The sequence below is a fragment of the Brachycentrus maculatus genome, unplaced genomic scaffold (assembly GCF_059751285.1).
Source record: "Brachycentrus maculatus isolate JH-2025_06_01 unplaced genomic scaffold, ASM5975128v1 h1tg000145l, whole genome shotgun sequence".
Classification (NCBI taxonomy): domain Eukaryota; kingdom Metazoa; phylum Arthropoda; class Insecta; order Trichoptera; family Brachycentridae; genus Brachycentrus; species Brachycentrus maculatus.
Window position 1 is genome coordinate 111,887 of NW_028280898.1, and position 13,553 is coordinate 125,439.

At 30.4% G+C, this 13,553-nt stretch overlaps 1 protein-coding gene across 3 annotated transcripts in view; it reads right to left on the bottom strand.

Moving 5' to 3' along the window:
- The window catches only part of LOC148308856 (uncharacterized), a 44,240-nt gene extending 39,688 nt beyond the window's left edge, over positions 1 to 4,552 (bottom strand). For 2 of the 3 annotated variants that reach the window (XM_088260984.1, XM_088260982.1), the window contains exon 1: positions 4,079 to 4,552. Coding sequence is in view for 1 of the 3 variants with exons in the window: in XM_088260985.1 (XP_088117111.1) it covers positions 2,161 to 2,286 (126 nt within the window). In the remaining 2 variants the exon portion in view is untranslated. Of the gene's footprint in view, positions 1 to 2,160; positions 2,305 to 4,078 lie in introns of all 3 variants that reach the window. The other variant, XM_088260985.1, reaches the window with a different exon arrangement.
- Positions 4,553 to 13,553: the final 9,001 nt, after the last annotated feature.

The window sequence follows — 13,553 nt, forward strand, 5'->3', positions numbered from 1 at the left end:
TTGAATAAATATTAGAGTGAAAAAAATCACTTATATTTATTTGACCCCCCCCCCCTTGGAATCAAACTCGGAACCTCCAGTACGGTAGCCGAGCATGCTGACCATTACACTACGGAGGCGGACATGTTTGCTGTTCATTGAATCAAATCAAAATTTTCACACAAACATTTTTTTTCAAAGAAATAACCGCAAGGCCAGTATTTTGGAGGTTGTCCGCAGGTAAGATAGTGAGAATGGGGAAGGAGGATATGAAAAATACATAACAAACACCCTAACCCCAATATTTCTCAAATTCATCCTGAAATTGGCTACAATCAAATTTATCTTTAAATTTATGTACATGGAGCACATTTTTTATGTTTGTTAAATATATAGTTTGTTTGTTAAATATATTAATCGTCTTTAGGAGGAAGCTGTTAGCTCCGAAACCGGTAAACATTATAATTTTAACATTAAGTTACAATTTAAGTTTTGTTTGTTAAATATATAGTTTGTTTGTTAAATATATTAACCATCTTTAGGAGGAAGCTGTTAGCTCCGAAACCGGTAAACGCCATAATTATAACATTAAGTTATAATTTAAGTTTTGTTTGTTAAATATATAGTTTCTTTGTTAAATGTATTAATCGTCTTTAGGAGGAAGCTGTTAGCTCCGAAACCGGTAAACGCTATAAATATAACATTAAATTATAATTTAAGTTTTGTTTGTTAAATATATAGTTTCTTTGTTAAATATATTAATCGTCTTTAGGAGGAAGCTGTTAGCTTCGAAACCGGTTAATGTTATAATTATAACATTGAGTTATAATAAGACAAAAAGTGATTTTATAATAAAGTTATATTTTAAAATTAGTTATAAATAAATGGTTATTTATTACTAACTTTACCATTTACAATACATTTATAATATATTTTTGTAACAAAACATCGCGATCTATTTAAATGTATTCATACTCTAAACTTGACCTAAAAACAGAGATACCAATACGACAGTTGGCAAACACACATGGTTCGACGTCTAAGTATTTCATCCGGATATAATAAAAATAGATTGAATGGACATATTGATTATATTGGTCACATTGTTATTCGGCAAGATAGTGGCAATACTTTTTAAATTTACATTTAAAATTCAAATTAGAAGCAGGATCGGAACGACACATTTGACATTGGTGCAGAAAATGTTATTGATAAAAAAAAAACAAACTTTCTTTGAAACTCCCCGATTTAATGCTTTTGAAAATATTTTTATTGAAAAAAGAAAAGTATTTTTAACCCTTATCACTCGCTAGAGCGCCACATAAAATTTTAATTCCACTCGTTAGGTGCCCCAGCGGCGCCATGAACAATAGTCATACATTTTATTGTTTACATAATCCAAGGGTGCACGGACAGGTTTCTTCGTGTTTACTTGTTTCTTTATATATTTGTAAACATAAATAAGCATACTTATTTGCTACCTTTCCAAAAAAAAAAATTTTTTCCAATTTTCTAAGAATATCTTAGTTTTTTCTCATATTTTTGCTAAAAAAATCCTCAAGTTGGTGGAGACCTATATGATTTTTTTTTCTCGAATGATAAGGGTTAATGCAAAAATGCCTATGTTTGTCAATGTAATAAAAAACGGTTTAATTAATTAATAAATTAATATTTCATATTAATAATATAATATATCAATCTGGGTAACATTGAACATAACCGAGATATTTAATTCAGCAATATTTACACTAGACACATGCAAATATTTTTACGTTACATTAATGCACTATGGTACTTTACAAAAACAAAAAAGGACATGTCAACAAAGGAAAAATATTTGTCACCAAATGCAAAAATTGTCCAATGTCGGTTGTGAGATTATATTTAAATTTTGTTATAGTAGCTATTTTAATTTCATTATTTTTTTTACCATTTGTTATCAACTCTGAATCGCTTTATTACACGCAGAAAATAAGAAACAAGTCTAACTTGGCGTAGGATTACAAGGGTTGAAAACAAATTTTAAAAAAAAATTATAAGTACCTTTACAAAAATAATTGATAAAATCTATTTGACAGCCATAAAATAAAAAATAAAAATAACTACTTATAAAAATGTGCACTTTAAAATAAAATAGCGGTGCGACGATACAACATCGATGTTATTATCACAAAATCCTGCCTGCTTGAGCCATCCCACGACAGATCTGACTCCTTCGGTCACCTCTCCGGGCACATCGATGCTGGAGGACTCTATCAGGTCCGTCCATTTGGAGCGAATGGCCGCCTGTGCCGCGAATCCGGCCATTTTTCGACACTAGCAACACTGAATGGAAATATTTATATTTTCAAATTTTCAAGGAAACCCATTTCTGACATTTGATTTCCCTCCAAAATTATAAAGGAACATTGGAAAATTTTACATGTATCAAAATGGATATTTCTTCTTATATTTTAACCCTGGATTCGTAGTCTTTCATCCATTAAATGTGTTTACTATTTAGTGTATATATGTCTCCAGGTTACCAAATGAATATTTTTGGTTGATTAAATTATTAAAATACATATTTTGAGCTTCCTCTAACTTTTTACACAAATATTGAAATCAACCCTCGAGGGATTACTATGAAGAAGTCATTGTATTTCGAGGTCAGTATCGCTGGCTACTCCATTTGCAGAATTTGTCGAGATTATGTTGATTGATGACATTCAATAAAAAATATATTTGTAAAAATATTTAATAGAATATTATAACAAAAAATTATCTCCGACTTGCAAAGGAATGAAAAGGGTCATGAATGGGTCTTTTGTTATTGAGAAATCTTATGAAAAAAAAAAAAAAAATTGTATTTTTTACCTACTTTTTGAATAATAACAAAAAGGTTGGGCAGTTAATAAATTATTTTAACTTAGCAAGTACTATCAGCCGTGCTTAATTTAATTTTTTTAATACCTAATTCCACATGTGACTGTCAGTGCCAGAAAATACTTGAGTGTAATAAATATTTTCCTAACATACCATATCTCTCACTCCTTTCAACGTCATAAATCAAAAATCATCAATTTTCAGTTGTTCATGTTTTCGGAATGCCCATAAAATGTACTATATCCCAGCAAAAGCGGCATATTTTTAACTTAATATTTACCCGCTACAGGGCAGAAAGTGTTGTTTTTGCATTTTGAACAAAAGGTATTGTTTTATAATTTTTTTTAAATATACTAAATATTTTTCAAATGGAGATAAAACATTCAGGTTTTACTTAAAAATATCAGCTGCATAGTAAAATGTTCAATAAGTGGTTTGATATTTATTTTTAATACATTTTACTATATTTTTCAACTTTAAAAACGATCTCCTGAAAAATTAAGTTTTTTGATTTATGACATTATTTAAAGGAGTGAGCGATATAAACGATATATTTTACTCAATTCAATAATAAAATGAATGAAAATGAAAGTAAAAATAAAATTCAACTATAAAAACACATCAAAATAAATATTCTGTGCAAGAAACTCTTATTACTGTGATTGGAAGTTCAATTGTATTTAATAAAATAATGTTTTTTTTTTATGCATATCAATTTTGCTTTTCTGACATTTATAGAAATTACATTTTCTAGCAAATAGGTAAAAATAATTTATTTTTATAATATCAATTTTGCTTTTAATTAATATTTTATCATTTAGGATTCATAATACCTAATATATTTGCCTATCGGTATGTTATAAAATATAATACAATTTAATATACTTTTTTTAACAGAATACCTACATATTGTTTCGAACGTCAATACAATGTTGTAAATTTAGATAAATCATAATTAGATGGTTCATAAACATAAGATGTGAAAAATGCTAACAATAATTAGCAAAATTGCAAAAAATATTAAGGTACCTAAGTACGTATATTATTTTAGAAATAGGAAAAATATTTAGTTTTTTTTAAATAATAATAGCTACAATAGGCACATTTATAATAGTATAATTTAAACGGTAAAAAAATATCGTTTATAATCTGCAAAAATGACAATAAAATGTAAAATTTACTGGATTAAATGGCAGTAAAAAAGGGAAAAATATAAATATAACAAAATACTGACCTTTAACGAAGATTAAATATTTTTACAGAACAGATGTGCTTTAAATTCGAACAAAACTATATTTTGTCACTTCTATCGATCACAATAATGTACACTTCGACGCGCGATGACTTTACACAAGACTGTTGTCAGGAAATTCGCGAACGATTAAACGTGTATAAATGTGAAGAGCTTCCGATCCCACTTAAGATTTTTATCTGATCAATTCGCTTTATTCACCCCTCGGTAATTTGCCTCAGGTAGCAGGAACCATAACCTTCGCGGTCTAATTTGGAGCAAGGGCAAACAAAATTAGAACATTATAACCCCGAGTAACGAGAAAAAGTAACCCGTTTTGACATACTTCGCCGCTTGTCAGGCACAATTACATAAATAAAAAAATACTTCTTAATTTATGATACTAAAAACATCTTATTTTGCAACTCCCGCGCGCCAATCCCGCGACCATTCCGCGACGAAACGCAAATTGAAATTAAATTCGTAATTTGTGCAAAAACTGACAATCCCCGCTGTCATTCAAAAAAATATGTTGCCATTCGTGAAAAAATAATTACCACTTTTTTATTCATATTAATATTATTTGCGAGCAATATTTCAACGTAATCGGAAACTATAGATTAGTTTAAATTTTTTATCGTTTTATTATTTTTATCCTATTTTCTTCATCTATTTTTATTTTAAATGAATATGTAAGCCTGATCATTTAAGGGCTTACGACCTGGCACTGGCTGGCTTAAGTGATAACTTTTTACAATGCAACATTCACCAGTCTGCTCATTGTTGGGAATCCATAGTGATGTATTGGGTTGATGCAAAAGTTTTGACCGTTTTTAACATATAATTTTTTGTATTATTTTTTTTTATATGTATTATTTATTTAATAAATTACATAATTTCCACCAGTTCTTTTAACCTTCTCCCATCTTTCTATCAACTTATTAATACCAGTAGTAAAAAATTCCGTGGATTTTGATGCGAAAAATAAAGTAAGGGATGTTTTTACCTGCTCTATTGTATAATTTTTTTCATCATTTAATTTTTATTGAAGTGATCGGAATAAATGAAAATCAGAAAGAGCAAGATCTGGAGAATACGGTGGATGCTTGATAACATCCCAGTTTAACTCATTTAGCTTGTGTTGGGTCATCATAGCCACATGTGGTCGCGCGTTGTCGTGATGAAACACTGCCCCTTTTCTGTTTACCAATTCTGGTCTATCCTTTTAAAGTTCCATGTTCAATTTGGATAATTACTGACAATATCGTTCTATTGTACTTGTCTGATCGTGTTCTAAGAGTTCAAAATACACAATACCCTTATTATCCCACCAAACAAAAAGTATAACTTTTTTTTATGGATTTCGGTCTTCGAAGTTGTTAATGGGGCTTGTCCAGGTATAGGCCAATGTCTGTACACGACCCATTTCTCATCTTCCATCACCAAACGATGCAAAAAAGTTCATGTTTTTGTCTCGCACTCAAAGCAACGCACGTTGAAACACGATCCAATAAATTGGCAGCCGACAATTGATGAGGTATCCAAACGTCGTACGGCGAAACCATTTCCATACGCTTCAAATGTCTTAATACGGTTGTTTGGTTGACTCCCATCATTGACACAATCTCCCTGATGGTTAGACGTGGATTGGTGTCAATTATGACTTTTAACTTGTCGTCATCAGACTTCAATGGCCGCCCGGTACGTGGTTTATCAATGAGTGAAAAATCTCCAGATCGGAATTTTGTAAACCAACTTCGTACCTGTCGGACTTTGATGACATCTGCTCCATACACTTCACAAATGTTTTTGGTTGCCACACTCGCGGTATTGTCTTTATGGAATTCATAAAGTAAACAATGACGTAAATGCACTTTATCGAGCGACATTTTGAAAAAATACAAGGGGTCATTACTGTACTCTGGCTAGGCCAAAACTGAATAGAAAGTAGAAGGAAAGCATCCTTCATACAATGGAATCATAAAAAAGAAGATACTATTTATAATTTATGAAAAAAAAATTTTTTACCTGGGATCATAAAAAACGGTCATAACTTTTGCATCAACCCAATAGTATTCGAAAGTTGCATATATGCAGTCATTTAACAATCGTGCTTATCGCTTTGTTATGCTGGTTTGATTTAATATGCTTTAAACCTCAAGCTTGAAGCTAATCACATATCCCGATATCAATTTGTGTGTGACGAAACAAAGTTATATAACAGGGATGGCGAACCTTTTTGAGCCTGAGTGCCAATTTTTTTTCAATAAGATAAAATATGTCGCGTGTCACATGCCATGGAAATAAAAATGTATGAAATGTTTTTGAAACTTCAGACGTTGTATATAAACAAATCTTTAATACATCGTAAAAATAATTATGTACTTTTGAATGGCAAAATAAAATAATTGAATGAAAAATAGACTGAATAAAAAAATGTAGAACCCTTAGAACTTCATTATTATTATTATTGAGATTTTTGTTGTTAGACGCTATATGCCATTTTTTATATGGGGTTCATAGCTGGTAGCTTTTAATAGAATACAAGCAGTAGTACATTCGTCTGTAAGTCTAAAATTTAAAAAAAAAATTGTATAATCACTTTAAAATCTCTTCATTCGCGTGCCATGCAAAATCACCTTGCGTGCCACCTATAGCACGCGTGCCATAGGTTCACCATCCCTGTTATATAATGAGAAACAATCATAAACAATAAATATATGTTGACTAAACTAACCATCACGCCGCTTCTCCGCAGGGTCAGGAAGAGAGAATAGAACGCCACACCACTGTCTTTGAAAAAAAATCTTCGTCTCTTCCACGTTCATGCATCTCCTCATACATACCCGCCGATTATTACGACTCCTAACCTGACCATTTTCAAGTATTTGGCATACCTGATCGTGCCATGTTTTTCTCGGTCATCCTCTGCTCCTTTTTCCAATTACATTCACCTCCTAAATTTGTTTTACTGTTATTTCCTCACTCATTCGTTCTACATGTCCAAACCATCTCAACACACATTTCTTAATTTTGTCGATAATGCTTATCTTAGCTTTGCATTCCTACCTTATTTCACTATTTGAACATCTATCATACATCGTTTTGTACACATTCTTCTGAGAGATCGCATTTCGACTGTATTCAGTCTACTTTCATCCTTCTTTTGCCAACTCCATGTTTCACTTCCATGTTGACTTTTAAAATTTAAATATTTTCTTCGGAGGTCACTAACGTAAATAATTAAAAATCTCGAGTTGAGAGTTGAAAGGGACAATGATGTTAATAACTACATGACTATTGCTTGAAAAGACGAAGACAAAACACTAAAATGACTTTGCCATCTTATCCTTTCCGGAATCGTATGAGGTTAACATTTCAGGAATCGTTAACTACTCCACGCACCAGGGAATTGCAAATTTAAATATGTAGTCTGTCCTATCCATCCAGATACAGTGGAACCTCTCATAACGATTTGCAGGGTAAGGGCAAGTCCCTTTTTCACGATATTCACTGTTGTCGAATGTGATTTTGAAACAGTACCTGTGAAGTCTACAGTGTTTCGTAAACATTAAAAAAAATCGCTTCACAAGTAAGATCCTGGAACGAATTATGCTCGTTTTGAGAGGTTCCACTGTATATTGCAAAAACACCTAATACCATGTGGCAACTTGATCCACCTAGATTTTTTTATCAGTGTCAAATTGACAGGCAAACTAAAATAGAATCTCCAACAAATCACCCCCTTAGGGCGCTTGTCCACTACCCGGAATTACACGGAATGTTACCTTCCGGTACGTCAGTTAGGGTTTTTGAAAACGACAATTGGCTTGGATTGGCTTGTGCTTTTGTCCATATTTTTTTGGATCGGTGCTCTTAATCGGTGCGTGAACACGTTGCGCGTAAATTCAATCACGCTAAACTGTCGTAGTCGCTTTCCTTTTTCGAAACCGGACTGCCGGACGGTCAAATTCCGGGTAGTGGACAAACGCCCTTATTCTATGTATATTCATAGATTTTCCTGTTTATTAAGTTTTTTAAGTTTTCTTTCTTCTCAGTGTATGATCCTTATAAAATAAATAAAACACTTGTGGAATTAAACATTTCTTTATTTTATGTATAAACTATTCTGCTTTTCTTCATATTAAATACATAATGGGTAAAACAAAAATGGGCATTCGTTATACTAATTCGATCATCAAATACACGTTGTATTCTATCCTCTATTCCTACTTACAAACAAGTTAAATAAACACGTTACCACAACATACCATACTTAGTTTTGTACAACAGTAGCTTTACGTTACATAACAGAAATAAATTATAAATAAACATAAGTATTGCAAATTACTAAAGTAACACAAGTCTAGAAAAAATATTCAGAGATAGCCCAATATAATTTATTCCCAAACAAATACTTTTTTTGTAATTTAAATTTGTTCAGAAAATTATTAACTACTGAACACTTTATCCAAGACCTGGGGCTGTATCACAAACACTTTTAGCCAACATTACTGATTTTTAATTTTTCTGCACCATATACCAATGTGTCAAGAGTCTTACTTGCCACCATTACGCATTCATTTTGTTTCATCATAAAATTCAGTAAAACATTCCCTGATGATGACCCCTGTAAGGTAGTAAACTGGCAAGTAGGACATTTAGACGCGCCACTGCATAGTCTATGGTGATTATTGTGTCTATGGTTGTCAGAACTAAATGAATCTCTATGGTATTGAAAGCAGTGGTGGAAGTGATCCCACAAAGTCAATGTCTATGGAACGCACCAATAGAAATGCTAGGATCTGATTTTGTGGGACTGCTACCGCCATCGCTACCAAGTATCGGTTTGTTTGTCTGGTACAGCCTCGGCAAAATTAGCGGCAAACCCGTAAAACATTTTTCCCATCATAATATTTTAGTTTTCATATCAAGTTATCACGGTTAAGAAATGATTACATATTAATAGTTATAAGTAGGATTTTGAACTGAAATTATAATTCACTATGAATGTATACATTAACTATGATTAGTATTTACAATTTGTTGTTAATATAGCTAACATTTGATGATTCAGATCCACTATACTCTATGATAACAATGATAAAAATGCTATTCTGTTTATGATATTTCTTTTCTAAAGAAATGAGAGAAATCATATCATTTTAAAGAATGAAAAGATTTTTTTAAAATACCTTGACAATAGAAATTCATCATATCGACGGCCCCTACGTAAAGTACTCTATCTACAAATCGGTTACTTTACAGGAAAGAGCTTAGAAGATTTTTTCAACGTATTTTTATTTATTAAATAACAGTTTTATCTGAAATTCTAAACTAGTATTATACATTTCAAAACACGATTAAATAATGTATAAAATCGTTTTAAACCTTTATTCTTTGTCAAAATTAAGTAGTTAGCGTTTTAGGAGTTAAATTCATTTTAAAAAATCCATGTAGATAGCGTCTTATACGCCTGAAAACTAGGCGAAATTTATTTTATATATTTTTTTGTTTGTTTATATATGTAGATAACTGTCAGTTGATTACATACACTAAATATCTCAAAATTGACAAAAATGTAGTTAGAGCACTTTACGTAGGCCACGTCGATATGAGGGTAAAAGTCAGAGTATGACTTTTCAAATATTTGAATGACAGGATATTTTCGACGTAAGCTGGGGGGGAAAAAAGAATGCTAATGTGAGTAATAAATGTAGGAAAATATATCGGGACTGATATAATTACACGCAATTGGCGGGAAAATGTTAAATCCGGGTTAACTGTATTTATTTTAACGCCTCTGGGAATCAAATGTGAGACCTCCAGCACGATAGGACCTCAAACATTCTTACCACTACACTACAGAAACGGATTTTCTTGTCGTTGCTTTAGCACACCTGTTAAATCTCCAAATATTTAAAATAATTAATTTTTTATACAATAAATCAATTTTGTTTTTAACCACTTTTTGTGTGAAAATGTCACCAAAAAAAAACAAAGTTTGTAAAATGTGTCACAAAGTATCTGCGAAAAACATTCAAGGAATTAAATTTTTCTCTCATTTCTTAAACTATAATACAGAATAGCTGACAGAATCGTACACAAACATATGTAAATATTAGATTACAATATAAATATGCATGTTTTTTGGAGAATTGATAATACAAATCAATATGTTTAGTTCATTGGATAGAGATGGTCCGATATGTCGTAAATAAATAAAAAATATTTCAAGCGTCACAACAGTACCCTAGTAAAAATATATTTGGCCTTAAATACTTGTTCAGGTAATGTCTGCATGTAGTTTAGCCACACAATAAAATAACCAAAAAAAAATAAAAATAAATGTCAAATGAAAAAGACTGCTACACGATGACATCTATTGGTAATAAATGATACTAAAAATAATGCACGAAATAACTTTGTTTAGAATCAGTACATATTAGACAAAGTTATTTTGTTGGTTATAATCACAAAGTTTTTGCCTCCAATATTGATTACAACTACTAAAAATATTTATAACATTATTGAAAATTTCAACACCTATCAATGCTGCAAACAGCAATGGGAATTGTGTTTTTTTCGGACTATTATGCTGTGTTGTGTATCTTTTAAAAATAATATTTTTTCTTTGCTCATAAAATCCTCCAACACATCCCCTTGATTTTATTTCGACATGCCACGGCATAGTAGCCCATAAAAGGCAATCAACTTCTCATACGGACTTGAAAATCGAGAAAATTCAATCAGAAAATCAGTCTTAAAAAAACTGATGAAAAAAAACTATTGTCACTCGCAGCTTTTCAAAATTCGAGTAATTTGCTTGTCAATCATGTTGCACAGTGTATAAAGTGATCATTTAAACTAGACAGTGACAGGTCGTAAGACCCGTGTATGCCCAGACTTTCATATTCTCATCTTAATATACATCTTCATCTATGCTGAATCATCAATTTAATCTCAAAAATAAAGAGTTTTTTTTTTTATGTCATAAAAACTCGATAAAGTTTCATTTTAAATAACTTCAAACACTTCAATTGAAGTTTCATCCGTGAAATACATGAGATTTGAAAAATCAATTGATGTTTTTGCTTTTATTAAAAAAATTAAATAAAAACTGTCATTAAATATTTTTTTAATAAAAAGATAAATATTTGTGTTTTATTATTTTTAAAAAATACTTCAATTTCATACTAAGTATTTATGTGAGCCTTAGCGGCTCATTATTAGAAATGGGTACCAAATTATGGTAGAGTGAGTTCGAACCGAGAAACTCTGACTCAAGAGTCTGCAACACTAACCACGGGACCAAAACTAAAAAAAATTGTTTCATTATTTTCTATATTTCATAGGAATTATTTCAGCTAGAATAAGAATGTCTATAGACACATTCTGAATATTACAGAGATAAGAAAGTTTTGTTATTTATACACTGAGTGCAAAAGACACAATCATCTTGGCTTTCAATTTAATAAAATTAATGATACAATTTTAAAACAATTAGAATTATTGATTAATAATAGATAATAATAATATGGCATTTAATTAAGTTCTAGAGCAGTAATAATGAAAAATAATATTAATACGACTCACTATAAATGTTATTTTTCTATAAATAATAATCATTTAAAAATGCAGGACAGGAGATGAATACAGTAGTTGAATTCATTCTGGTCACTTTTTCTAAGTGTGTTTTTGATTCAAAGTACAAATGAAAATTTTACATTCGATTTTTTGTTCAACTATTTTTGATGGGAAATGATCCATTACAATATAAAACATATGAGTAGTCCACTTGCAAACAATGTTTATGTTTATATGTTAAAAAATTTAAAAATTTAGATAATGGCAGCACCAATTCAAGTTTTTTTGAGAGATTTTAGAAAGTGAACTGTCGATCAGCATAGCAATTTTTGGCAAGAGTATTGATTTTTGTATTCCATTTTATTCCAAACTTAATGAGTTTTGGCAGATTATGTTAAATATGGACGTTAATATTTTTTTTATCGATTGGTGCCATTGGCAGAAAAACTTAATTTTTAACATATCGTGGATTTAAAGTGGATTACTCATATATATGAAAATAGAGGAAAATTTCCAGAATGTGGTCAGTAAATCACGCTGCGGCAATTCAAAGACACATTAAGTTTGAATATATAATAAACATTTAAATAACGTAAAACGATATGGAAAAACATGCTTTTCATAAGGAATCATGAAAACAACAAGTGTCCAGAATAATTTCCACCAGTGTATATGAAATAACAAGATTATCTTAAATTAAATATTTTTTACGTTCAAATGGATATTTTTTGGATAGAACATATACGTGAGGAATACTTTGTTTAATTTTTTATTATTTATAGTTACTAAGCAACATTTTTTTTAAATTAAATAATAATACGATTGATCAATTACATCTGCAGATATTGTTTTAAAGTGATATGAAATTATTAGATATTAAAAATGAGAAAATTAGCCACATTTAAAAGTAAACCTAGCGGACCTTTTGATAGTTCCAAGGTGACAATGATAATCCACAAATTCAATTTGCTTTGATACGAACCTTCGCACAGATATGTTTTCTAAATAAATATTAATTCACAACATTCGGTTTTATATTTTCAATGATATTTCACAATAAACATGATGCGTTTCATTAATTTTATACAGACTTAGGACTTTTTTTACAATATGTACAAGGTTTAAAAGATAGCCAGCTTAATTTTGAAGTCAATCCCAGTTCAATTGTATCTTAACATATTCACAGACGCAGACTTTAAACTGATGCACTTAATGGGTAGCCGTTACTTTTACAAATAATTGATAGTAAAAGTGTCTGTTACTTTTTCTCGGTTTATATTTTCCAGATTAAGTTTTGATGTCAAATTATTAGCACACAATACGCCACTTAATTTGTGCACTGATGAGCGTGATAACCTTTAAACCTGTGATAACCTTTAAACAATGAAATCCAAAAACCAAATTACGAAACAAGTTATTTTGATATTATTTATTGATTCGGCATTAACTTTGTGGAATGACTTGTTGATTATTTTTTTCAATTAAACACTTGAATATACCACTTTAACAAGTTTTATTTATATATACGACTAGTTTAGAAAACTTAGATGTTTTCATCTTCTGGTAAAAATTAAAACTAACAAACAAAAAATATATTTAGGGGTATGTATAGGTTAATAAAGGTTTTAATTTTTACCAGAAGATGAAAACATCTGTAAGTTTTCTAGTCTACATATAAATAAAACTCATTAAAGTGGTATATTCAAGTGTTTAATTTTAAAAAAATAAGTTATTTTCACCCTACATCACGGGACATGTTTCAATGTACCTTAACGCACTTCAGAGAGGAAAGGTATTTCTACCCGTTTGGTCGATTGATGCTTAAGCACGGGAAGGGTATTTTTACCTTCTGCGCTGGCTTCATTTCAAAGGCAGAAAAGAAGGAATTATC